We start from the raw sequence: 27,875 nt of genomic DNA on the forward strand, positions 1-27,875 counted from the left end.
TCATTGATTCAAGAACACTAAACTTTAGTACTCGATCCGGTAACATAGTTTACATATTATTACTGATACAGTCATTCCGACAACGCTGGACTTGTAGTTCCAGAAACCGAGTGGTGTCAAAATACATATTTATAAATAATTTAATTGGACTTAAAAATAACGACTGGACTATTTTGTATTTCTGTAATATATGAGTGAGATCGAAAGAGTTTCGCACGTCTATTTGGCATAACTTAACAGAGGCAATCGTAAGCAACATTGAGGGAGCTTTGCTGGGAAGGGCGCTTTACCTTTCGCGGTTCAAGGTGGTTGTGGTGTGTGAGGCGCATCTAGTTCAAACGAAAGTGCGCCGATATCCCACAGATCATTAATCACTGGCAGCTCGTCGGCAAGTTCTTTGGAGTTACGGCAGGTATCTTCTGTAAATATTTTTTTATAAATAACTTTTTAGTCATCGTCTGTTGCGCTAGCAGAATGGGTACAAAGTGGCGTCAAAGCAGCGTCCCTGCGCGCGTTCCATGTCATTTCGCACCATTTCATTCACTTGTTTTAATTGTCACGTTTAACGTTGACAGAAAACTGAAAGTGGACGAGTTTTAATGCATTTGACGTAACTTTATGAAAGCCAACGCGAGAACTCTGGGGGATCTGCATTGGAAATCATCAGGCGTTTTTTGTGTTTGAGGCGCCCAAGTTTGCGATGCATGAAGTTCAAAATAGTGCGCCGAGTTCTTTCTGAATCATTAGCCGCTGCCGGCCGTATATTAAGTGGTTTGAAATTGCAGCAGACGTATCTTTAAGTCTTTTCAATAATTCTCATTTTGGTCATTTGTGGGCCCAGCATAGTGATTACAGAGTGGCGTCTCTGCGCGCGTTGTGGATATCAGTCACGACCTCGTTCGCTTGTTTTAAATTGCAGCGTTTTGTGTTGACAGAGGCAAGAAGCGGTTAAGGTTGAGGGTGCTGTTATGTGCCTTTTTTTTCACTTGATTTACGCCTATGCCTAGTTTTTTTTCTTTTTACAACTGAACGTTGTGATAACGTTTCGCCATGTTCACGAACGCAGCGCGCTCCTGCCCATAGGGAGCTGTCATGGATACATCAGTCGCAAGCAGCGTGAACTCCTACCGCGATGAACGCGCCTATGCTACGTCGGACGACGACTCTGAACATGAAGACACGTCTTGGAAGCGACAGGCAACTGAAAAGGCCAGAGACGCCGTCAACAAAGCTGGCTATGATTTCGCCAAATGTGCTGCTCTAGAGGGCGCACCCCAACTGGGACCGTATCCTCTCAAGAAGAAAAAGGTAATTTCAACCGCCCTGAAACCTTCATAATTGTGTGCTTTGGCCAGCCGGAGTTTGTGCCCGGTTTCGGAGCGTTCCTTGTCTGCTTAGCGCCCAATATAGTTTTATACTTAAAAATTGGCATGTAATGGGTTACCACTCAGCCTTCTCGTCTACTGAGCCAAATCGACAGTTTTTACTGCAGCGGTGGCCTAGTGGTTGAGCATCTGCCTCGCATGCGGGAGGCGCGGGGTTCGGTTCCCAGTGCCGCTGGCACCCACCGGTGATACAATGGATGCAAGCTTTCCCCTGGCCTGGTGCTCAGCTTAATCAGGGTGAAATGCTTGGGAAGTTGGTCTTTGACCCCACCTTGAGCAAACGAAAATACCTTGTGCCATGGCGCTCTTTTGCTGACGATGCCCTTGCGCGATATAAATTTACTATCATCATCAAATCTTCAGTTTTTATACAGTTTCATTTCTGTATTTCTCTCTGCCACTCCATGCAGGTAAACAATGTTTGGGGTGCCGTGCTTAGTGAGCAGCTGCTTATGGAGGACCTGAACCAAGTCACAGTTGGCTCAGATGGCACTCCTGACCGGGCCTGTCGCCAGGTTGAGGCCTACGACTTCACACGTAAACACCTCGACACAAGACCTGACCCCATTGAACCAGATGACCTCATTGATGAGGAAAATGCCACAACATGTGATGTGATCGACATTCAGGACCTGGGCCCTCGAGGCCAGAAGCGTTCAGTGAAGGATAGGCTGGGGGAGCGCACTTGCACAAGGCCCTCACGGTCACGAAGTCCAAAGCGCCAGGACTCCGGACGAGCACGTCGCTTTGCATCGGAGAGCTCAAGGTCTAGCGGCTCTGAACCAGATGTGGATGAAGCAGCCAAGCTAGTAGCAGACATTGCCAGCCGGCTACAGGAGCCCAAAGTTGACTTAGTTGGTGAGTAGTATTCTAGCATCCTGTATTGAATTTGCTTGACCAAGTATGTATTTGGTGAGGCATTTGAACTCTAGCCTTGTCACAAGTCATTAACTGAAACATATTTGCCCCTGCGCTCTGCCTAATAATGCTGTTCAGGACAGCATCCATCTACACATTAGTGTACAGAGTTTGTTAAAAACATGCAGCCCACTGCACCTGTGTGCAGAGCAAGCATGGGGCCGAGCAGTGTGGATTCTGTCAGTCAAGCACTCTTGTCCTAAGGGTATAGAGGGTGAGGGTTGTAGCCTCCCTGAAGGTTAGGGCCTGAAGCAAAAACCGAGTTGTATTGGTCGCGTGAGAGCAAGTATAGTGCAACACCTCTGTGAGACATAGATGTACAGTACAGCTGCACTCTCGTTTGCACCAAAACCGGGACGACTGCACAAACATAAGGCTTTCTTGTCACCTATGGGTAAACTGCGACAGCTGTTTCACTTCACTGCGCTCTGTGTTTGAAGACACAAATACGCCAAGAAGTGCTCTTGTGCATTCTATGCGTGAGAAAAAAAAAATTACGGACATTTTAGTGTGGTTAGGCCAGATGCTAATTAGGTGCACTAGCATTTTGGCTTTCATTGTCTCATTGGTCATTCTTTACCTTACATTCAGAGATCCCTGGGAGTCCTCATACCATCTCTTGTACAGTGGTGCAGCAGTTAGGCAGTGCGCCGCTGTTCTGCGGTTGCGGGTGCTGCCGTTAGTGGGGCTTGTGAGACCCAGGTTGCTCTTCCCGACTGGTTTGCTCGCATTCCGGTGGGCAGGTTGTGATGATGTCACAGGGTCACGTGACCTAGATGGCCGCATGCCACTTAGCTTTTCAGGGTTGCAGAGGGACCGGAGGAACATCGGCGAGGGAGGGCTCTGTGCTAGTAGTGCACTAAAATCCCCGGGAAGCAACCTAGGGGGCAGATGGGCCAGCTAGGTCATGACCTTGTGACATCATCATAACCTGCCCGCACAAAAGAACCGCACAGACGACAGTTAAGCGGCTCAGTGGAAGCTCTGGTGCTGGCGCATGAAAAACCACAAGTTCACTTCGTGCTTTGCAATGAAGCATGTGTTGCTGCATCATCCACACAATCTCTTATTACACTCCTTTCCTGCACTTTATCTTTGCTCTCCATTAGCAGTTTCACAAGCCTGCCATTGGAATTAGTATTTTTAGGAGCATTCATTTAAAACAATCGTGTCACGCACACTCTCCCACATAGAGGTCTTTTTGCTGCACGAGTGGCACAAGAAAATACACATTACCTATAGAGTTCTTACATTCTTTGAATGCGAAAGCATTGCCTCATTGCAAGCTCTGTTGAGAGGCTTGTTACCTAATCACATACCTATTCATTAGCATACAGTCGTAAGGAAACGCACATAGGTCCATCTTTATTCGCCAAGAAGTAACGTGGTTTTGTGGACTATGGGTTACGTGCTCGCCTCGCAATCTGAAGGTCCTTGGTTCAATTCCGTACACCTTCAAAAAAAATTTGTTTTCTTTGCGGTAGACGTCACTATCTTATGGTCTACTGCTGATGTCATGCTCTCAAGAGCATAGTGATGTCATTGAGGAGTTTTCGGACCACTACTGCTGGTCAACATGTGCAGGTTTTGTTTCTGAGGAGCCATATAATGCTTTCGCATGAAATTATTGATGCAGTCAACATGTATTGTATTCCACTTGCAACTGCTGCATTGATGGAACCATGCACACGTTTGAACAGCACAAACTGTAAGCATGTCACATTTATGACAGTGCTGGTGAAAGGTGCATTAGCTGGCAGTGGGGCATTAAAATTAAACCCCTGCTAAGCCCACAACTCCTTTATGTTGGATCCATTGGTACATTGTTTGAGAGAAAAATGGCATTGCAATGCAAAAATAATAGATGTTCATCAAGTAGTAGAATGTGCATTGTGCAGCAGCCTGTCACTAGTGCCTCTGTCAGGATAAACAAATGGCCATAGACAGGTTTCCAAAAGCTGGCACGGTGGTGGAGTGGTTATGGTACTCGGCTGCTGACCTGAAAGACGTGGGTTCAGTCCCAGCCACAGTGATTGCATTTCGATGGAGGCGAAATGCTAGAGGCCCATGTATTGTGCAATGTCGGTGCATATTAAAGTACCCAAGGTGGTCGAAATTATCCAGAGCCCTGTACACAAATTATCTGGTGCAAACACAGAGCTTAAAAAGTGTAAAAGAGAATGGCACAGACGGTGTAGTTGCACGCCTCCTCGACAGAGTGGAAATTGGGCTTCATGTCGTTTTTATAGGGAGAACATTGGAGAGCATTTCTCGGCTGCTTTTGTTTTCTTAGACACAGCCTGCAGTGAAATGAAAAAATTCGCACAGCTTGGGCGTTTGTGAAGTAAGCGGCAGTTCCGAATGCCCAACAGGACTGACACTGCACCTTTTATTGAGGAAATAGCACTCACACAGAGGATCCGCTAGGGAAGTGGCAACACCAACACTCCAATGCATAGCTCGCACGTGGCCAGCGTGACTTGGTTTTTGTTTCAGCTTCTAAAAGTAGGGAAAGCTATCACCCTACCCTCTGTACTTTTGAAGCAAGCATGCTTGGGCGACAATAGCACCACTGCTAAGCCCCTCGCCCGCTCCTTGCATGGGTGCGGTGGCTGTACATTTTTGACAAAGACTGTGTTTATGCCTCAGAGCCTGACTGAGGGTCAGAACCCGATGGAGGGCTGATAGGAACCCAGTAGTGGAAGGCCACAGGTATAGTAAGAGACTGACATCATTTCAGATTTAAAAAGGAAATCGCAACGTTTCAGGACCCACTTGGTCCCTTTTTCATGGTAGCTAATTTGTAAGCATGCAGCGGACAGCTGACCTCTCTGCTTCTCAATGTTCATGTGACATAGTCCATTCATGTAGACGGAGGACAGAGATCCCAGGCACCTGTTTAGGTTCATTTATGCGTGGTGTATGTGCCATGATTTGAGGTGAAGCCTCTTAAATAGATTATGCTCCATATCCAGCACACTTAGTCAAACCCTATTCTGTAGTTGAAACATGCAGTGTTCAACCTCCAGATGTCATTTTTGTGCTGGTTGAGTCTCTCTCTAGTGCGAGGCAGGGCATACGGCACAAGAAATCTTATATACCACACCTTGATGTTTCTTATTTGGGGACGCAGTCTTTGCGCTGCAGCTGGAAGCAGTGGAGCGGCTGAGCGAATGTCCCTTTCGGTGATGCCTGATTGGCTTAAACACTGGAAGTGGATGCGGCAGCTCGTATCCACCACATCAGATTGCTGTGTTTTGGCCCATCAGGTGTCACCAAAAGGGATGTTTCCAAATGAAATGCATGTTGGGATATGGACCGAAGTGTTTTTTTTTTTGACCAGTGTATCAAGGAATGGCAAGGTGTTGTCCTTTTCTTATTATTTGTGCTTGTTTGTGTATTGTCGCTGTGCTGCTCTCATGGTGTTCAAGTGAGTGGATGAACTGCTTCTCTGATGCGAGTTCACTTGGTGTGATAGCCTGGTGAAGTGGGTGGCACTAGTGACAGCCAGTATGTCAGTATGTTTATAGCAGCAGTTACACATTTTAGCAGCGAAGATGATGACACAAAGGTGTGCTTAGCTAGAGACTCCGCTGGTTAGTCTGGGCTTGATCATAGTTGAAATGGTTGGCACTTCAGTATTTTAGGTCTCTGATTTCATAGCCCACTTGACTGCTTTGTTATCCAATATTACTTGAGCAGTGTGCTTACACTGGATTGATTTTTTTTTTTTTTACCAATTACAGAGAGAGTTGTGAATGTTATCGGCATCACAGAGTCTCGCAAGCTGCTGAATATGACAGAGGACATCGAATCGACAGGTGGCCTGCTGATAAGGGCAAGTAAAGTTGCACTCATAAGTGTCATGTGGTGCGATGAGACAGAAGGCGTCGCTGTGCATCTTGTCTTCCGTCACGCATGGCCAGTCTTTTGTTGCGTACAGATCTTTATCTCTCTTGAAGACTCGGCAGAAGTGCAGCTTCTCAGCCCCAGGGGCCCCTTTCATGTACCAACAATATCGATTCTAACATCAAACTCTTCGCCGATGACTGCATTATCTATAAAACAATTAACAGCTACGAAGACCACATTTCACTCAGCGATTCATTGAACAAAATAACCGAATGGTGCAAAACATGGCAAATGACGGTAAACACGATCTGTTTGCATGACGGTAACAAGAAAAAGGCAACCTTATGATTTTCCGTACTTTGTTAATGGCAGAATACTGACGAAAGTTCACCAGCATAAGTACTTAGGCATCACACTAACTTCTGACCTCAGATGGGACGCGCACATTGCTAGCATAACCTCGAAAGCATTACGCAAACTATTTTTTCTTCGAAGATGTCTGCGCCTTGCACCCACATCGACAAAGCTTCTCGCATATACTACTTTCGTTCGACCAGTTTTAGAATACGCTAACACAGTTTGGTTCCCCCATTCAGTGACTAATGTAACAAAACTAGAAAAAGTACAGCGTAAAGCATTGCGGTTTATACACAACAAATATAAGCGCACAGATTCACCAACTAACCTCGCGGCTATTTCGGGTTTAGAGACGCTATCATCAAGAGCGCAACAAGCACGACTAAAATTTTTATTTCACCTGATGCACAACTACTACAAGATAGACGTATCAAAATACATATCTTTCTCGCAATCACGCCCGTCGAGGCATAAACACGCAGCCGCGATAACAGAATACTCATGCCATAACGACACGTTCATGTATTCGTACTTTCCCCTCGTGATCAGAGAATGGAATCGCCTTGATCCCTCAATCATAACTGCAACCACATTATCTTAGTTCACGTCACGGATAGAATCATTATCAATTAACGAATAAAGCAGTTTCACTGACATACTCAACCGCCTCTCATCACTTCATTAGATTGTTAATTAATTGTGAAGAAAGTCTTATTTTTTCCGCTGCTGTGTTCCCATGTGCTCTAATTGAATTCCTTATGGCAATGCTCTACCCGACTCCTAGACATGTATTTTTCTTTTTCCTTGCTAATGTTTACCTTTTCTTGTATTTTTCTTGTTCCTTTCTGTTCACGTGTGTTTGATTTGTATTCCAAAGTGCACGGCTCAAATTTTTATCATGTTTGTCATTTTTGTTCGCCCACGTGCTATGGTCCGTGATGGGACTGGCAGTATTGTAAATAAATAAATAAATATACATGCGGGTAAAGGCCATACTCATGTAGTTGCTGGACGTAGCATCAGATTGTATGGAATGACAGTAAAGTAATTTGCCCACAGTATAGCTTGAAAATTGAAGTGAAAGATGCTGCTTTAGGGAAAGGGTGGCTGCCCTCCAAAATTAAAAAAAAGAATTCGGCCTCTATTTATTTGCATAATCAATGCACTGGTTTTTTTCCAAAAAATTTTTTTGAAAAAGTTAGGCAGTGCATTCTTTCATCATCGTCATCACCATCATCAGCCTGACTATGCTCACTGCAGGGCAAAGTCTCTACCGTGTCTCCCCGACTAACCCTGCCCTTTGCCAGCTCAGCTGAAGCCGCCGTATCCCCGCAAACTTCTTAATCTCATCCGCCCACCTAACTTTCTGTTACCTTCTGCTATGCTTGCCTTCTTTTGGAATCCACTTAGTTACCTTTAAGGACCACCGGTTATCTTCCACTGGGTTGAAATATTAGACATGGCAAAAACAGGACAGGAAGTGTGCTGGTGGAATAAATACTTCATTCAGTACAACTCAGCTTTTACATGAAAAGCACATTCTTCAGCAAGATGCCCGGGTTGGAGAGCATGGTCATCGAATTTTATCTTAAACCTGCAGGTATAACTCGCGTAGTGACCCGTAATGTTATCCAGAGCGAGCGCAATTACAGTAGCCCTACTCCCATTATTCAGTGCAAATGCAAACCCAACCTCAACAAGTTGCTACAATTGTTGATACGACTGATTGAACAGAGATGTCCTCTAGGCGAGGCTTCTACTGGTTCTCGGAGTCCTCACAGGCTGTCTATCCTATGGGGCAAGATAGAGAAGACTCGGCATTCTGCAGATGGTGCTTTTTAGTTTTGCGTAGTTGTTTCGGTGGTCAAGAAAGGACACTGGCTATCATTCACTATCATCACTAGCAGACTGCACGCCAAAAGAAAAGGGTGTGTTTATTACGCGAGAGAAAAAAAAATTTTTACTTTTGGCAAGTACAGTGGGAGGTGTGTTCATTATGCGGGTGTTCACTACACAAATAAATACGGCATATTGTATGTCTCAAGGCCTCATTGTTTAATATATCCATACTTAACCTGCCACAATGATTGTGGGGCTCTCGCACTTGCCTGCCGAGTTGCAGGGGCGATCCTAAGTGTGGCAGCCATATTTTTATGGAGGAGAAATACAAAAATGTTTGTGCACTGTGATTTTGGTGCAAATTAATTAACCCAGGAAGGTTGGAAAATCCGTCTGGAGCTCTCCTCTACATTGTGCCTTGTAGCCCAAAGCATCGCCTTGGCATGTAAAACCTGCTACCATTGATGATGTGGCTGCCTTCATTTTTTTCTCTTTTTTCATGCTTCAGGAAGTTTATGCCTATCCTCAAGTCTAAAACAAATGCTGTGCCATGGCTTCCATGCTTTTTTTCTTGGTTTCAGGCTGACTATGCTTCACATTGCAGCACACATACTACCTCCATGTTTAATTACTCTCTCTCTGATGTATGCGTTTTTCATTACTTCCAAAACTGTGATGCAGGCACACTGTACACTTCATTACAGTAATACCCCGTCAGTATTTCACGGGACTAGAGAAAATGACCATATGAATAAATGTCAAACCAAATCTCAAATTATGGGGGCACTGGAAAAAAAGAAACTTTGCATCCCTACATCAGCATACCATCATTTCTTGACAAAGTCTGTAATCATTGATTGCCGTGTATGCATGGGAATAAACATTTTTTCCAGCACCGGCAAATGGTACATTTGTTAGTTGCAGTGTTAAAAATAGAATACGGCTTGTGCATACACACTGTGGGAAGAACAAAACCCATCCTCTCGGACGCTCAGGGCATCAACAGCCTGCACGCACACACACTTTCTCTCTCTCTCTCTCTGCTTCGGGCCATGGCAGTCGCATTTCGATGGAGGCCAATGAACTGTGCGACCATGGTCATTATGGGACATTAAACCCACACACACACACACCACAAAAAAAAACACATCCGACATAAAACGAGGCTCCGTGATAACATGAAGGACGCCGACAGCATGGTCCATGGTGAGCATACAATTAAAACAAAGAAAAAATGGAGCACTGCACAAAACAAGAAAGCTAGGACGGATGGTCCTAGCGATAAGTATAGAGCATTTACACTTCAGTTGAACACCAGCTCCAAAGTCGCTCATTCAGCATCATCACCACCCTGTTTCCTGCACTCTGCACACATATGAACTCTACCGCATGTCCGAATTAACTGAAGCGCAGCTAATTAACAAGAGTGTGACGTGATGGAATAGTGTATACATTTGACAAGACCGAATGAGATGTAAGAACTATCCAGTTGCCTAATTAAAGGAGGTTGAATCAGTGAGGTTTTACTTTAAATTTTCAGTGCTTCCATGCCCACTGCTAGCACAGAGCTTCTCATTCGGCCTTGTACACTTTGCCCTGGCCTCGGTCACAGTCTTAGCACCTTGGCCCACTGTTGCCTTTGCCACCCTTCCTCATTCTTGTTCAGGGCTTACTCGGGTGGAATTCAGTCACTCACGCCCTTAATGCACTACATTCTCAGTTCTTTTATTCATTACAGTGTGCACACATAACACCCTTAGTTTACTACACAGCAGCAGTTTTAAGGACTGTGGTGCTTTTTCACATTGCCAGTAAATGAGCACAGTTGAGAGAGAGGTGGACTCTGTGCGGTGACTTCCGCAATGAGTGGCATAGGTCCTCACGCACTGTACTACTATTGGTGCAGCATGTGGAAAATCATTTCTAATGGCTGTTGATGTTGAAGCTGCACCATTTTAGTGCTGATCAGTGGAGTACCTTTGAAGCAGAACACTTTTGCAGTCTGATGGTTCTCATTTTCAACAATTAGATTCTTACCCATAAGATTGGTGCATACCTAACACTGCTAGCAGAATGAAAATGTGCATTCTTAGTAGGCACATTTCAAATGTTCACATGAGTGAAGCTTTGCATACAAGTGTTATTATTGCATGTAACACTGTAATCACTGCTTGCCCATGAAGTGCTCCCTTATTTAGACACTGCATCAAAAAACCGGACGGGTAATCAAATGACATGCTTCAGCTATCATTAAGCTCGGGACATCTACGAAGTCTATTCCAGGTAAAAAATGTGCCTGACAGAAAACGTAGTAGGCGCAACTGTACTTGCGGAGAGACTGGCGAAAGTTAATCACTTCAGTTTGCAGCTTCTTTCATCGGGTACTTTTGCAGCTGTTGCAAAAGCCTAGCTGGCACATTAGTCGTAGATGATTGCTATCGTCATTAAAAATGTAACGCAAGTCGTCAGATTTTTGCTTCCTGGAGCATGTTATTTTTTGCTTGTACTTTTCAGTGTTTTCAGCATAGGGCTTGAGCCATATTCAATGAAAGAACCTGGCTGAAAATCGCCACTTTCTTGCATTGGCCGAGTCCACCAAAGCGTGTGTTGACTGCTCTGTTTTTGCCTGACAGAACAAGACACGCCGGCGGACGCCCGGTGGGGTGTTCTTCTACTTGGTCAAAGCAAATACATCACGACATGAAGCAAGATTGATCTTTCAAGATGACCTTTACTATCATGAGCACCAGCAACGTCAATACAGGAAGGAGCGCAGTCGTCGGATCAGGGAGGAGCATGCCAGTAAGCACTGTTACTCTTTGCGTGTTTTTAGCCGTGCCAATAATCAGGCTAAATTTTGGCACAGGAGAGCACTTTGTAGTAAGAAACACAGAGTGAAGGGACATAAAGTTAAGCCTTTGTACGGCTCACAGGGTTTCCTTCTAGGCCATGCTGTGTTTGGTTTTGCATTACCAGCATTCCAGATCTCGTGAAAGAGAAAATAACTCTGGTCATTCTCCAACCAGGGCTTGAAACTTCTAGAAGTGCCAGAGTGCACCACTGCATGACTTAGAAGCAAACACTTTAGGCTGTATATTTATAACAAAGGCTGTGTATGCGGACTGCTACTAACCATCTTAGCACGGCATCGAATGCTCTGAATGTAGCAGTGAGAACCCTGTGTACACACATTAACCATCATAGGCAGGCAGGCATTGTCTTTTGTAGTTGTTTCTTGTGTTATGTGTGCTGACTAGCTGAGCAAGGATTGCAGTTAAAAACTGAATGCTTCCTGGTAGTCAGCTTAAGTTCCCAGAAGGTCCCCATACCCTTTCATGACAAACATGATGCTTCCGTGTTGAAAAAAAAAAAAACTGGAAAAAAATGGCTGGCGGTTTAACATTGCTAAACATGAAATATTTTGCGAAAGCACGGTTTGTTGCAGGTGGACACCACAGCCGCTTACCTAAAAGCACAAGTGAGGTGTCCACTGACCCAGGAGACAGTTATGTGCCTTTCCTTTCATCAAAATCAGCGGAGTCTAAACCTTGGGCTGGTTTTGAGAAAAGGAAAGGGGCATATTGTATTTTCTAGTGTATAGGACGCACCCCCCATATATGCAAGCTTTCAATGAAAAAGTTGGTATATAAGACTCACCTCAATTTACCCAGTTAGGACAATGAGACTAGGCTGTACACAATGCTTGCGCGACCATCATGAAATGCTTCGCGGCTGTGAGAACACTCCTTACGTGGCGCGAAATGATCAAAAAGAAGAGGCAGCACTCATGCCCCCCCAAAAACCTCGCATAGGTACAGCAGCAATGCTTTAGTTTTACTCAAAGCCATCAAAGGCTTCGTCAGAGTTGCAAATGGCGACTGTAAAAGTGAGTCAGCTTGTCCTCGCGGTGTGGGCAGGCGATATTGCAGGGATTTCCTCATCTTTTGGCGTTCCATATTACTGATGCTTGGGGCCTCTGAGACGGCCATAGGTTTTGTAATCGTGGAAGTCGTTACTGTCAGCGTTCCACGATAAAGTTCACCTAGGAACGTTGTGTGCGGAGGGCCCCGTAGTCGCAGTAACGCCATGTTACAACCGCATAATCGATAGTGACACTATTCTTTTTTTCTTGTATGACTGATTTTATCGCGGCTTTAGTGCAGTACTTGCGGCCACCCATTCTAAACAATAAAACAAGCCTGAACATCAACCTACATTATTTTTGCATTTAAAAAAATGAAAAAAAAAATGCATGTAAGACGCAGTCAAACAGAAGATAATGAATGAAAAAAAAAATACAATGGAACAAATGAGTCGTGCAATTTTCACTCCACAAATTCCGGAAAAAAAATAAAACCAGAAAACGAAGGGCCCTATGTATACTTGGCGTTTCAGGGAGCTTTTAGAAAATTGCCAACGATGGGGAATTAGAAATAGAAAGGAAGTCAAACTGTCAGCTGCAGCAGACAGCAGCTACTCTAAAAAATCTCGCTAATGGGGATGTAACTATAATAACTAAGTTTAATTAACACAGCCTGGTGCCAGTGGGGAAGTTCAAAGCCATGGACGAAACGATGCCATATCGGTTTTTGAAACAAAGTAGTCTTTCTTTAAAGCTCTGCAGCGCGAGGAAGTACGGCTCTTATTCCTGCACAAAAGTAAAATTTAGCTTACGGGACGCACAGGAAGCTATCAGTGCAAACACGACGTCTGCTTTTGGGGTGTTGCAATGACTACGGTGCCAAATTAAAACTGCCAGCTTTATTGCACCATTAGCATGCATGACGTTTGGTTCTTCGCTCTCAAAAATAACGACCACGCATTTGGCGATGGCTGCCGCATTCCTTGCTGCGTCAAGCGGCGAAGCTAAAGAATCAGCATGACGTGGCACAGGCAGCTCGAATTGCGCACAGCATTCATTGCAACACGCAAGTGAAGATGCGTTTATAATCACGACAGGTTAAATGACCGTGAAGGTGGCCGGGGCAGGATGAATACCACATTAACGTTTGGGCTGCGCGATCTGTAAATCAGACAGAAGTATACTTACATGTGAAAAGTGACGCCCGGCTCATTTCGTGGCATGCCGACCAGCACCTAGGCACGCTACAGCTGGGCATTGCAATGCCTTTGTTTCTGATTGGTGTAGAAGTTTCGCTTTGCTAGCCTGTCTGTCAACTGCCGGTGGCCTGGTGCAAAGCTGGATCGTCTTTTCCTCGGCCTTCGTGGTGCATGCGCAAGCGAGTTGAGAAGAGGAATGCCCAGCTCCCTGTAATGTTGCAAAATTTTTCATATATAGAGAGAGAATAAACATTTAATTGTAAAAAAGAAGACCAGAGTGGAGTGTGGGTGGGGTCCTCAGTCCAAGACTCCAGTGGCTTCCGCCAACGCTTTGGCGATGGCGACTAGCGCCTCCTGGTCTTCCAGGGTGCCGCTGGCAAAGCGTCACCTCCCACTGCTCCAGCGCCGTGTTATGCGGCTTTAAGTGGTTCGGTTTATCTGAGCATGTCCATGTAATGTGCGTGAATGCGGTATAGGTGGTCGTAGAGACGCCTGTTTAGGCGGAGGGTCTCTAGACGGGTGGAAAAATGGGTTGAGTGGGGGTAGAGAGAAGAGTCAGTGTGCCCCGCTCTGTTGGTGTAATCTCGAGCTAGGGCATCTGCCCTAATATTGCCACCGAGACCTGCGTGTCCTGGGACCCAGGTGATGACGTGATCATACTGGAGATGGCCGCCCAGTACGCGGAGAGCCGTGCGCGGGACACGTCCACTCGTATAGGCTCTACAGGCGGCTTGGGAGTCTGAAAAAATGTGAGTGCCGTGGTGTTGCGTGTCGCTCATTTTGATGGTGATGGTTATTGCAATGGCTTCTGCGGCTGCCGGATCCTGTGCCGTGAAGAACGCTCCAAGAAAAGGGGTGTTGGCGTGATTGACAGCAGCGCAAGCATATCTGTGGGGCTGTGCATAGGAAGCCACATCCACATACAAAGCCGAGCTGTCTTGGCTGTGTTGCAGTGCCTACGGAGGCTGCGAAAACGAGCCTGACGGCGCGGGGCCTGTGACTCGTGGTTCATATTGCGAGGGATGGGGTCCATGTAAAGGCGTGAGCGAACAGCATTTGGAAGAACTCCGGTCAAGGCCATGGTCCTAGTGGCTTGCAGGTCACCTATCCTTGAAAGGATGGCCCTACCTGCCGAGGTGGTGAGGAGACGAGTCTGTTGGGAGTTCAGAACAGCCTCCTGGATTTCCGCAAACGTGTTGTGAATCCCAAGTGCAAGCAGTCTAGTGGTGGATGTACACATGGGAAGGCCCAGAGCTGCTTTAAAGAGGTTACGGATAAGGATATCGATCCTACTCTCGGCGGTGCAGTCAACATTGTGGCCAGGGCCGTGACGAGGCGGATGGTGTCATCCTCGCGCATGCCCTTGCAATGTCTATGATGCGTTGTACCATACGCGCGATATTGAGCACACACGTGCGTAGAGTGGCAGTGGTGTGGGTGGGCTTGCCGTCATGCTGGACCCAGAGGCCAAGCACTCGGATGAGTGATTTTTCTTCGATAGGGTGGTTGTGAATTTCGAGCAGAGCATGATTGGGCCGGGTGTACGATAGCGGGGACCATGAAAACGGAGGATTTCCGATTTGTCCGGTGCAAACTGCATACCACTGGTCTGAATAAAATGCTTGACCACACCGATGGCTGTTTGTAAGGCTAGCTCCTTGGTGGCGAGGGATCCTCGGGTTGACCGTATGGTGATGTCATGTGCATAGGTAGTATATCTGATGTCGGAGAGTGTAGAGAGCTTGTGGGCGAGAGGGGCCATGGCTATATTGAATAGTAGTGGTGATAGGACAGTGGTGATAGGATAGGATAGTAGTGGTGTTTGGAAGGGAGACGATCTGGTAGATCCGGTATCTGTGGTGGCTGTGTGGGCAGTGAGGAAGGTGGAGATATATTGGAAGATGCGAGATACGCAGTGTATCAGATTGAGACCTTCTAGGATTGCAGAATGGGAAATGTCAAAGGTGCCCATAATGTCAAGTGTTAGAAGAAGGTACTTTCTGCCAGGAGGTATCCCCGTGAGGACTTCGTGTTTGATAAGAAGAAAGGAGTCTTGCATAGAAAGACCTGGTTGCAAGCCAAGCATAAAAGGGGGAAAGAGATTATGATCTTCAATATAGTTTCGCAGGCGTGTCTGGATGACTCGCTCGTATAGCTTGCCCAAGCAGGAGGTGAGCGATATGGGCCTGAGAGCAGAGGGGGAGGGTGGCTTGTTGGGCTTAGGGATGAGTATCACTTCTGCGTGTTTCCATTGAGGGGGTATTTTGCCTTGGGTCCACAGTTCATCATTGATGTATTGGGTAAGTGCTTGAAGGGAATCATTAGAGAGGTTGGTACTAAAAGGGTTCATGTACTAAAAAATGGCATTCTGTTTGGGCCAGAATTTTGGGTATTACAGATTGTTGTGACACCCTGGGGTCAACAGCGTAAACTGTTTTCAAGTTTCTAATTTCGAGATTGTTGATAAACGCACAACTGCTTGGCAACAAAAAACAGTGAAACAGATGCAGCAACGAAAATTCATGGGTAGAACAGTCCAAAAGATAAATTGAGAGGTTAAACAAGCAAAAAAAAGAGTATTTACAAGATAACGGCGGCAAATGGCAATAGCTTTTTTCTTTTGCCACTTCGAGGTAGTGCCGCCATCTGTAAGCCCCCGGAAAGTGGCCACCGGGACTAGTCACTTTTTGAAGCAAAGTTTTCCTACTTTTATTTGATCTAATAGCTGTGTTGGAAAGCAAGATCGTCAGCTGTTCCTTGGCCTTCGTGGCACATGCGCAAGTGCGCTGAGGCACGGCCGACTGGCATGGCAAAGCCCTCACTTCTGGCTGTGAAAGTTGTGACGTGAGGGCCTCTCCTACGTTCATTCCACCCAGATTTCCTCGTGCTGCAGGGATTTAGAGAGTGACTACTTTTTTTTCCAAAACTGATACAGCAACATCTTGTCCGTGACCTCGAACTTCACATTATCACTAGCCTCTAGACTGCTTTAATTAAAAGTTTTATGTCAGTATTGGTTAATTAGCACCCTAATTACTATGATTTTTAGAGTAACTGATGTCTGCTGCAGCTGATAACTCGTTCCTGAAATTAATTTCTTTTATTTCGAATTGTCTATATTTAGGAAGTTTTGAAAGGACTCGCTGAACCACTCAGCATCTCGCTACAGGATCTTTTTATCAATTGCGAGAACTGGGGCTGGTGGAGCGAGCAACGAATGTCATCCGTGGCGAGTCATAACGATCGATGCTGGAGTCCTGGGCGCTTAGTGTGGTCGGAGCAACGCAGAAGCACCTCGCCTCGCCACCAAGGCGGCTGAAGCCCCGCCCCTGGTACACCAAGAGTGTCCGCTGCTCATTTAGAGCTTCGAGTTTTCGCGTCGATGTTGCGCGCGTTTTCTGCCCGGCGTTCGCTATCACTAAAGCCTCTCCATGACGCTCACGCTCAACACTATGGAGAGGATTTAGCTGTCACGAGCCGGGTTGTGAGCGCGGATATGCGCCCGTGGCACCGTGCGAAAAGCTTCGTCATACTCCGTCGCTACCGCTGTCGGCCTGGCATGACAGGCCCGGTGGCGACACGCTTTCGTAGCCGCGTGTCCGTACTCAAAATAGAGCCTTGACGCGTTGCACGCGCTCTTGGCCCTGTTTCGCAACGTGTCGAGGGTGGGGCACGGTGCGGCGGCGGCTGTCTCTTTTAGACGCGAGATGAATGTGCGAGCTCATATTACGCATGTCACACGCGTATACGTGCACGCAGCATCGCGTTGATGCAGTGGCGGTTGAGGGCATTTGTCACGGCGAAGGAGAGGTGGTAAAAAAAAAAAAGCGCAACGCGAGGTTACATTTAGCATAGCACGTACCGCTACCGCATACCGGGAGCCGCCACTGCGCTGGTCGCCCTGGGAGCGCCACGTACTCGCCAACAGTAAAGCCCTGCTATCTTTTGCCAGCAGTGCGCGCGCCTGCCGCGTCGGACCAATCAACGCGTGCTGAGTGGCACAAGCGCCTGCCCTACGTATGCTGATTGGTCCCGACGTGGCAGGCTTGCGCGCTGTTCACGGGAACATGGCGCCATCTGGTGCCCTCAGGGCGATCTGCGCATGCGCAGTGGCGGGGCGCGGCACGCGGTAGGCGCTATGCTAAATGTTATACCCCTGTCAAGCGGGCAAGTTAAGTGCACTTACGGAGAGTGTCACTCGCTATGAGTACACATTGTCAAATCTAAACGTCGCCAGTTGGAGTGCGCTCACGAAATACGCTTTGAGAGCCGAGTGCGCAGCCTCGACAGCAGCGACTTTGAAGACACAGTATGCATGCTGGATAAAAAGTACTCACAAATTTATTTACTTGCTATAATACTGTTTAAAAAAATATTTCATCGTTATAGCTACAAGCAAAGCAACACAAAAAAGGAACGCGATCAGATGCAACTCGGCTGCACGTCGCCATCTTGTAAAAATTCTGGATAGTCATGGCTTTTTTTTTCATTGTTAGAAACTGTTTAGCTGTTGAAGCTCGTTCTATTTGCGCTGTCATGTTAAACAGTCAATCTTTAAGTTCTTTTTTTTCTTTTTTCCCTGACCTCTTAAAAATTTCTCTCATTTCGTGTCGCCATTTTTTTTTTTACTACGTGTACACTTTGCCTTCCCGTTTATTACCGCGTAGCCTAAAGTGTCACTCGTGATGCGGAAGCGCACTCTCCTTAAGTATTTAGTAGAAAGATGACTGACGCCGGCCAGGTTAATTTTGAAAAACACGACTCCAGCAGAAGCGCAAGAGGCACATACAACAGACACGAAGGAATGTTCATCGCTCCCTGGGGACACTTCCTCCGTCTTACATCCATGTTTTGCGGCCATTGATCCGGAGGTATTCAACACGAAGGCTTAAAAAGCCAAGCTGCGCCTCGCCCGTAGTCACACCGTGAAGAAAGGACCCAGCCGGTCCCGAAACGTCGTGTTTTTCAAAATTAACCTGGTTGGCGTCAGTTATCTTTCTACTAAATTAATTTTCCCAACCAGACAAACTTCTGTCAAATTTTTTCTTTTGAGTCTCCTTAAGTACACTTAACTTGTGCGCTTGTCAGGGGTATTACTTTCCTTCCTCCTTCCGCGGCGGTCACTTTCCGGGTGGTTCTTGTGGCAACCACCCTCTGGTTACGCATTCCTCCTATCTCTTCATGCCCTCCTCCTCCCACGGTTGCCACCCTCCTGGTGCTTCCCGTGACAACCAGCCACCGGTTATACCGACTGCTGCTGCCGCTATTACTATAAACTACTACACCGACGCGAAACCAGGAACGGTCATTTAACGTCGCTGTAAAACGCATGACGGTCGCTGGAGGTTTCCTGTACTAACGTGAACGTTTAGCATAACGAAGATTTACTAGCTCAGACATATGCAGGAAGAGACGCACACCTGCTGCACATGCACAGTGGCAGGTGTGCGTCCCCCACCTGGCCATTGCGGATAGGCGCAGCTGGCATACCGCTGGTGGTGTCGAGGCTCACGGCACTCTACGCTCTGTGGCGGGAGATGGCGCAGCAATGCAGTTTTGCCTAGTGTTCCTGTATATGCTCCCGCAGCATATACAGGAACACTAGTTCTGCCTAGCTCCGCCACGCATCGCAGACCCCGCAAACTTATGCGACGGACAGTAGAGAGTTATAAGAGAGTTATAGCATATCGTTACCGTGTTTACGTTACCGTTTACCGGGCCCGACAAGCGACGTCTGCGCATGCGCCGCCACTTACCGGTCCGCAAGCACTTTACGGAATCTCTTTTAGCGTTGCGGAGAGTTAGCGTTCGCTCGTAAACAAACATGGCGGCGCCCTGCACGGCCGCTTCGGACCAAATACAGCACTGCCGCCGCGTTCTTCGGCGCCATTTCTCGCTATACATGAAGGCATTCGCTTTTAATTTGCAAACTCTCACTCATACATTGAGGTTTGAGTAACAACTAGGCCATGTTTTAGAGATTATTTTCCGATTTTTGAGCAGTTAAGCCTGACTATATGTCGTGTACATAGCCAAATAGCAACGACTACACTGCAGCTCTTCAGTTTTGTGCCCGATTTAACAATTTTTATATTTTCATGATTTTTTCCTCGATAAAAAAAGACTGGTAATTCTCTTGGTATATTCATCAGTAATTGCGGAAAATAAAAAGTTTCTCCGGCCCGGAGTTGGCGCGCTCAACTTACTGCCACTAGATGGCGCCACAGTGTTCACATACAAACTTTAAGAAGTTACGATGCGGCATGGCAAACAGGTGTCGTAGTTGTGCTTTTTTTACAGCGCTCGCAACGCAAGCTTGCTAAAAACGTTTAATGCAAGCTTACTGAGGTCTACGTAGTGAAACTGTCTACTGGCCAGGGTAGGCAAAGGTGTCTAGCTTTACGGGCACATTTGAAAAGCCGCTGAGTCGGCGTAGTCTGTACGTCTTTATATGCAGAGAAAAATATTAAAGTGTAGCATTTCACTTCACAGGAATGATTGCAATGCATCCGTTTTTTTTATCATTAAAAGCTGGGCATCTGCCATCATCATCACTCGTTTTAGCCCTACGGTAACTTGTTACTGGACAGACGGTACGCTAAAACGTATTCTGGCGTGCGCCGCGCTAACCGGAAAATCCGGCGTCCGGTAACACGGTAAACGGTAACGTAAAAACGGTAACGATATGCTATAACTCTCTAGTACGTCTCCGTTTGCTGAAACTGTGTGAAGAAATTGGCGGTGGTCTAACTGTTATACGTAGTGAGACGAGCGAAAGGTCTAGTTAAGCAAGGTTGCACATTGTTGCTTGATCGCCCGGCCTCCGTGCGTTGCGAAGCGCGCCGCAGTGAGTACCGGTACTGGAAGCGAGCTCGCCTTTTCTTTCTATCTTTGCTCACCTATCCTTTAACTTTCCTACTTTCGGCACGCGGCAGCGAGCGTGGCTCGGCTTGAGCCAGTAGGCAGGCCCGTGCACTTTTCTTTCTTCCTATCAGCAGCAGCTGCCGCGCAGAGGAGTCACGTGACAGACGAGCGGCGGCCGGCGCAGCTGTGGCGAGTCACATGGTATGACGTCAGGCCACTCCTCCGGTTTAGAGGTCATGGTGCAGCGTTCATGATCTTCGAAGTTGCGGCTCGGAGAGTGAGAGCTTTGGCTCTTAAAATACGCTAGCGCGACCTACGGCGTGGATTATGACAGGCGCTGTTGTCGCCGGGGTGAGTGGAAGGCGGAAATACGAACAGGTCTTTCCATGTGAAAAGCCACACATGGTTGTGAGGGACACAGTGGTCGAGGGCCAGCATAGGGGCGGGCAATGCAAGTTTAAAAGGTACGGAGTGTATGAGCATGTGCAACGCTCTGCGAGCTCCGCAGCACCGGCCTGTAAGGGTGGTGAGAAAATTTTATCTCGTGCGATAGAGTATGTGGCGGAGGGGGGTCCACAAAGTGTGCCGAAATGAGGAGGAAATAACAAAAACTTGAGCTATGCTTAACCGGCTTAGCGCCTTAATCAGCCAAAGCTGTTGTAGATTTGGTTTAGCTATTTAACCCTGCATTTGTCCGCGGAATCTACATCGTCAGCCGTAAGGGAAAGTCTAGCCGTGCCCGTGTGAGTCGGCGAAATCTGATCTGTCCACACGTCGCCTCTCACCCTCTCTCTCTCTTCCCTCTCGTACTTGCCTTCTCCCCTAAACTTTTCCACGTGCCATAGTTGGCAGGTGGCAAGTGAATACGATTTAAGTTAATGCACTAATAAAGATCCTGCGGCTGACGGTGTAGATTCCATGGTAGAATTCTAAAATGAAGCTGTAGTAGCTTTCGCTGCAAAAATTTTTGTTGAATGTGACGTTTCGGTGACTTTTCCCTCAAGTGGAGTCCTCAGTCCAGGGTCCCATTTGGCGCCGCTATCTTTCAGACCCGTTTGATCAGCCGTCGCTGTTTTGCGGGTTGGTGCTGGTCAGAGCAGCTTCTCAAGAAGGTGTGCGGTTGGGGAAGGGAGGGTGATTGGGGGGCTGGGCGCGCCCTCAGGTGGAGTGGAGATCATTTGTGCTTGAGGAAGAGGAATGAAGAAATCTGTGTGCAGTTGCCGCCTGCGGGCTGCTTCAGAATGCCTCTGGTGGTGCTTCGTCCGCGTTGGAGAGCCCTTGCTCTGGCGCTCGGTTATCTAGAGCTCTGTCTAACGCGTTAGCGCGCTCATTTCCAGAGAAAAAAAAAATGGCTGCTGCTCAGCTCGGCTGGTTGAGGTTGTACAGAGCGAAAGGCAACCGAACCAGTGGCCGATGTCGACGCGGAGCGTTGGCAGCAGCCGCTGCCCTTTCTGCTTGAGATACTCTTGTTGCCTGTGCCGCTGCTTCTGCAGACGTACCTCCCGTCCTTCATTGGTTTCATCAACTTGACGAGCCCACTTTCGCGACTTATCTCTAGCCAACACAGCTTCGTGACGCTTTCTGTCGCATGGATCGCTAGAAGCCGCCCGGCGCCTGCAATGATCATCGAAGAACTCGCCCCGGTGACGGTTCTGGCTCCATGTCTCTGCGGTGTCTAGGCGGCCAGCGCTGGCCGTTATTCAGCAAGAGCTAATCACGTAGTTAATCACGTGACACAGCTGGCGTGAGCGAGCGGCTGCGACAAGTCACTTGGTATGACGTCACAGCCACACCTGCGGCGAGCCTCCAGTTAGAGGTCATATCCAAGCGTCATTTGACCTTCAGTTTTTCATGTGAGAAGTGGAGCTTTGCTCCAAAAGTTTGTTTGCAGTTGCCTCCACCAGACGGCTTCATCCTTGTTCAGGTGCTGTTGGTGTGGTGGTCGTAGTTGTCAGCATGGATGTTTAGTCGAATGCCTTTGGTGGTGCTTCGCGTTAGGCAGCTCTTTCTCTGGCGCCTGGTTATTGAGAGCTCGGGCCATTTCCAGATAAATATGCGTGCCCAGGAGTCCAGGCAGTCCGCACGTTCGGTATGTTGGTTTCCTTTAAATGGTGTGGTAACCTGTGGGGTATGTGGTGGAATGAGGCCTGGCGAGAAAGTGCGGCATGCTCCTTGGGAATCCGCGATAACATGTGCCGAGAAAGCCTACTGCGAATTGGAGTTCTGACCCCTCATCCTCTTGGCAAATTACGCTTAAATGCATGCGGTAGCCCTGGAGAGCTTTCTTCGAGTATACTCATCATTCTTCATACGTTTTGCCTTCGCGATTAGGTTATCGCCATAATCGTTGCCGATTATACCTCCGAGCTAAGTACGTTGATTAGTAACGCAATTCATAGCTTTATTCAATTATCGATTCAGCTGCCGTGTTGCCTGCGAAAGGAAGCTGCGACTGGTACAAGACCTGAGCTCAGTGGAAGGAGACCTTTGATCTGCAGTCGACTCAGTGCGGCTAATGTTACGCTGTGGTTTTCGCAGACGTCATAGCAGGGGCGTCTGTAGGAATCCGTATCACAGGACGCGGTGGACTGTCACCGTAACTGGACTGATCTCATCGCGATTGTCTCAAGCGCTGCACTCTGCGATTGTGAATATCAACTGTACGGCCAGGCACTTTTTTATGAGTTGAACTCGACCACCCCGCATTAAAACGTGGTAGGTGCAGACAGGTCGACCACTATGGCGTCAAATTTGTCAGTGCCACGACCGTAGCTTGGCTTAGCCCCCCCCCCCCCCCCCCCTCGTCATTGAGCATGGCGACGTCAGCTTTAGACTCGGAAATTCGCGAGCCATTCGAACTCGCTCACGCAGCGAGAGCCGCTTTAACGTGAAACTCGCACCGCTTTGTTTCCTTGATTTTCAATTCGATTTCTTCATGCTCAATCTTATTAAGGATTTCCTTTTCATTCATAATCTTAATTTATAAGCTTTTTGAGATTCACTTGGATTAGAACTTCCCTGTTTGGGCCTGCACCAAACCCTGGCCAATCCCCCACCGTGGGTATGTGCCATCATCTTTCAGGCAACAACGTGAAACTGCGGTGCGCTATGACCGAACTCGCGGCTGCCTCTACCGTGGCGTGATGTGAGGGACAGAGGGGCCGAGCGAGGTCCCCGCCGACCGGCAACGAGCTGTCCGCCTGGAAGCTGGAGCCGCGGAGGTCCCGGCCACCGCACCCTAGGTCTGCGTGCCAGGGGCGGGGAGTAGGGGGCGTCATGTATCTCAGCAAGGAAGAGGAGAAAATAGAGCGCCACCTCGTGTGACGGAGTTCAGCCCTCCTCACGTGCCGTGCTTAGTCATCAGCGAATGCACCTCGTATAGCCGCGGGAGTGGTTTTATCCCAGTGTTGTGTATTGTGTACAAGGGAAACTGCAGCAGTGCGAGATGTCGGCTAACGTTTAGCGCGACTCTGTGCAGACCGCGCGGCGGCAGCGGTGCCCGTGGACATCAACCCCGAGGAGAAGCCTCCGGAGGAGCCCGCGAGCTCCAGCGGCGCCGGCGAGGTCGCGATGGTGGCCGACGAGGACCTGGAGGACGGAGAGATCGTGGACTGAGAACACACATGTTTTAATGGACACAATAAAGACACAGGGAGGGGCGGAGCAGCCGAATTTTGGGCCTGCGCGCGCTGGTGTTTTCTGTGCTCAAGAGGGTGCCAGGCAGGCGCGGTCGTGGAAGCCACGCGTGCCGTCTGGGCCCCGTGGCTGGCGGAGCACGGGCCCCACGCAGTCGGAGCGCTTCTTCACCCACAGGCCGGACGCGCTCACATCACCCTGGCTGTGGCACTTGTGTCTCGGGGCCAGCTGCGGCGGCGAGCAGGTGGCCGCGCCGGGAGCCCTGCGGGCATGCTTGGCCCGCCCGTCGCCGGCGTCTCCGTGCGGCGCGGACACCGCGAGCGGAAGCACGCGCAGCAGCGGGCTGGCCTGCCGCACGGCCAGACTGGCTGCCTCGTGGTTCTCAAACTCGACGACGGCCGCCGAGCAGCCGCTGGCCTCCGGGTGGCGCTGCAGGAAGCGCTTTGCGCACGGCGGCACGGGCCCCCCGGGGCGGAGCAGGCGCAGCAGCGAGATGGGCCCGCAGCGCGAGAACATCTCGGCCACGGCCTCGACGGTGACGCGGTCCACCAGGGGGAAGGCGACCACGGTGCGAGAGGGCGCCGTCTCGTCGTGCTCGGGCAGCGGCTCGCGGCGGCGCACCTTGGTGCCCTCGGCGTTGACCTCGAGCCGCGTGGACGCAGTGCGCAGCGCCTCGCGCACCAGCTCCCAGTTCTTCGTCAGGCTCTTGACCTTGCGGAACGAGGCCATCAGCTTGAGGCTCACGTAGCCCTCGCGGTTGCGCCGCACGTGCTTGAGCAGGAACGAGTCGCGCAGGATGTTCTCGTCCGAGAAGTAGAACTCCACCTGGGCCACGATGCGATGCGTGAGCTCGTCCTCCTCCTCGGACGAGCCGTTGAGCGACTCGAGCCCGGAGTCCTTGTCGGGGCAGTCGTCCTCCTCCCAGGGCTCCTCGTCCACCGTGTTCATCGCTGCCTGGCGTGCACCACCGGAGGAGGCTGGATCCCGAACGGTCGGCCCCGCGCGTCGTCGTGGCCTCCCGCCGCCACGCTGGCTGGTGCCGATCAATGAACGTGCTTCCGCGTGGCGCGCGGCCGGCTTCGTCTTCGCCACGCGCGGTGGGAAAAAAGCGCGTTCCGTGCTAGATGGCCATCAGTCCTCGACTGACGGCCAGCTCTGAGCTGGGCAGCACACTGCTCAAGAGGAGGATACTGCAGCAGAGCCACAGGGAGCGGCTCTTTCTTGCATTCCCGCAGGGTATGATCATATGTCGCCGGGCCCCTATACACCGTTTACACTCCGGCTTCACCTCTTGCGGATATATCTTGCTGAGTATATAAGGACTTGAGGAAAGATCTCGCCTGGAGTCTTCTCCAAACACACACCTGCTCCTTGACCAGTGTCTAATCCGGCGGCGGGAAAACCCTCCGGCTCAACTTGATTCGTAATGCCATGGAAGGACAGCAGCCCATCTCTCGTGAGCCCTCCCGGTACAGGCGACTCACATGCTCGGTTGAGGAAACCTCGAGCTTTTGCGTGAGCCGTGCCTCGTTCCCCGGGTTTCCGGAGTGCGCCGGTACCCATACCACCTCAACATCTAACTTCCACGTCTGACTCGGCTCAAAAGCCAGCTGCTAAGTTCGTGTTGTGGGGTCGTGCATATGCGTTCTTATATACAAAAAAGTACGTAGCAGGAATAAGCTGATAATGCTGCACAGACCTCGCAGCCTGCAGCAGCGGCGTGCCATCACGTGGACCTTCAGAAGTTTATGCACGATCCCCGCGTAAAAGTTCTTCGTTTGGAAGGATCTGCTGGTAAAATCGATTGTACGCCGCTTCACGGATCGTTGGACACTCTTCGCAAATAAGAAGTCGACGGACGGTCCATTGGGTTTTGTGAGCACACTGAATCAGTTTAACACATTTTTACCAATCGTACGTCGTATTTACATTGCTGCATGTCTTCTGGCAATCGCAGTGCAACTAATCGTTACTGGTAGAATACAACTTTAAAAAGCAGCAGTTAGTAACTGTGGACTACGGTCCGCAGCGTCCTATATTACTCCGCTGACCAATCGCAATAGAACATCATCAGCCTGACTGCGCCCACTGCAGGGCAAAGGCCTCTCTCATCTCTCTCTCCAATTAATCTTTGCCAGCTGCGGCCACCGTACCCCCGCAAATAACAGATATCGGTTGAAACTCTCAAACAAGCCAGAGGCATCAAAATGGTTGAGCTTTTAATTTCGTCTCATGATCAACTTCTCGCTTAGGTAACAAACGATTTAACAACGCTCAACTTTTGTCACAGAAATTCTGTTAAGGCGGTCCTGAACGGGGGTGGAGCTCCACTTCAGACGACTTGCTCGAGTTGTATTCGACACACAGTACTTAACATAGATCATGCTTTGTGCTTCAGAGAATTTATTTTTAAAAATGGCTGGCGGTTGGTTTAGCATTGCTAAGCACGGTATTTTGCAGGTGATGGACACCGCCGCCGCGTACCTCAAAACGCGATTGAGGGAGCCAGCTATGCGCCATTTCTTTCCTAAAAAAAAAATCGACGGTGTACTACGTTGTCAACACCAATGAACGTCGGTGGCCCATTACTCCAGTGCCTTGTTTCTGCCACAACGCTAACGCACGCATGCAGCGCACATCTTTGCCAGGTAGCTCAAAGCGACATTGAGGCGTCCTCTGACCCAAGGAGCTAGTTGTGCTCCTTTCCTTTCGTCGTGACTATCTCGGAGGCTTCATGTTGTTATTGGCTATTCATGCATTAATAAAAATAATTGATGGAAAGGGTGTTGCTAGCCGCGGCATCTGCCATCGAAACCTGAACCACCCGAGTTGCAGCGAGCGTGAGAAAGGACGGGGAGAGTGAAAGGGGGGAAAGTAAGAAAGGATAGGGGTAGGGCGCCAATATACACCATACGTACAAACACAGAACGCGGAAATGGAGGCTTCATGTAGTAGTAGTAGTAGTAGTGGTTAAAATAATAAAAAGGAATTGGAAGGATAAGGTATTTGCTAGCCTCGGCATCTGAGGTGGGGCAGCGGAAATAAAGGACATCAGGATGAATGGAGAAATGAAATGAAAGAGTTGAGGGGACAGAAAGAGAGGATAGGGGTAGAGGTAATGTACACAAACATATATTTGTACAATAAGAAATGTGTACAGGTTGCGCGTAAATTGGTTTTTGGGAAAAGGAAATGGCGCAGTATCTGTCCCACATATCGGCGGACACCTGAACTGCGCCGTAAGGGAAGGGATAAAGGAGGGAGTGAAGGAAGAAAGGGGTGCCGTAGTGGAGGGCTCCGGAACAATTTCGACCACCTGGGGATCTTTAACGTGCACCGACATCGCACAGCACACGGGCGCCTTAGCGTTTCGCCCCCATAAAAACGCAGCCGCAGCGGTCGGGTTCGAACCCGGGAACTCCGGATCGGTAGCCGAGCGCCCTAACCACTGAGCCACCGCGGCAAGGCTTCATGTCCACATGCGGATTTTGCGGGACAGGCGGCTAATACTGCTTTCGCGAGACTAAACCTTGTCACCCTGCGATTGGCAAGTGAAAACCGTGAATGCAGCCGAAGTAATTTTTATCACTCTTTTTGGACACGACGTAAATAATAGCTCGATAAATCCGCTACATATTTGTGTTTCAGAGAACGCATTACCGAAGATAAGAATTGGAGGGAACACAGAAGTTCCACCTGAAAGGTATACCGCGATGGCGTAATGGGTTGACTCCCATATATGCAGTAGGTCGTTCTCTGCATTTATCTGTCCTTAGGAGTCCTCATACCCCTCCTGGTGCAGCGGTTAAGCGAGGCAGTGTTGACAGGTGCCCTCAGCAGTGGGCCTTGTACGGCCCAGGTTGCTCTTCCTGAGTGACCAATCGCCACCTGCACGGTGGGCAGGTTGTGACGCCGCCGCAAGGTCACGTGACCTAGGTGGCCCACCTGTCTCCTGGGAACCAG

At 48.9% G+C, this 27,875-nt stretch overlaps 2 protein-coding genes across 6 annotated transcripts; one reads left to right on the top strand and one right to left on the bottom strand.

Annotated features, from left to right (window-relative positions):
- Positions 1-271: 271 nt before the first annotated feature.
- On the top strand, positions 272-24,746 carry Phax (phosphorylated adaptor for RNA export). Of its 5 annotated transcripts, none has more exons than XM_077658017.1 (6): positions 272-412; positions 1,084-1,308; positions 1,796-2,243; positions 6,050-6,141; positions 10,985-11,153; positions 23,755-24,746. In XM_077658017.1, exons 2-6 carry the CDS (start codon positions 1,093-1,095, stop codon positions 23,889-23,891), a joined length of 1,062 nt encoding a protein of 353 aa, XP_077514143.1. In that variant the 5' UTR covers positions 272-412; positions 1,084-1,092; the 3' UTR covers positions 23,892-24,746. The 5 variants fall into 5 exon arrangements, with proteins under 5 accessions (XP_077514143.1, XP_077514140.1, XP_077514141.1 ...); XM_077658014.1 differs by having other exon boundaries at positions 274-412; positions 1,067-1,308; XM_077658015.1 differs by having other exon boundaries at positions 281-408; positions 1,067-1,308; positions 23,755-23,891.
- LOC144125001 (la-related protein 6-like) lies at positions 23,889-25,018 on the bottom strand. The gene has a single exon (XM_077658020.1). The coding sequence runs from the start codon at positions 24,858-24,860 to the stop codon at positions 23,982-23,984; it is 879 nt and encodes a 292-aa protein (XP_077514146.1). The 5' UTR covers positions 24,861-25,018; the 3' UTR covers positions 23,889-23,981.
- Between the last annotated feature and the right edge of the window lie 2,857 nt (positions 25,019-27,875).

Source organism: Amblyomma americanum, chromosome 3, assembly GCF_052857255.1.
Source record: "Amblyomma americanum isolate KBUSLIRL-KWMA chromosome 3, ASM5285725v1, whole genome shotgun sequence".
NCBI classification, from domain to species: Eukaryota; Metazoa; Arthropoda; class Arachnida; order Ixodida; family Ixodidae; genus Amblyomma; species Amblyomma americanum.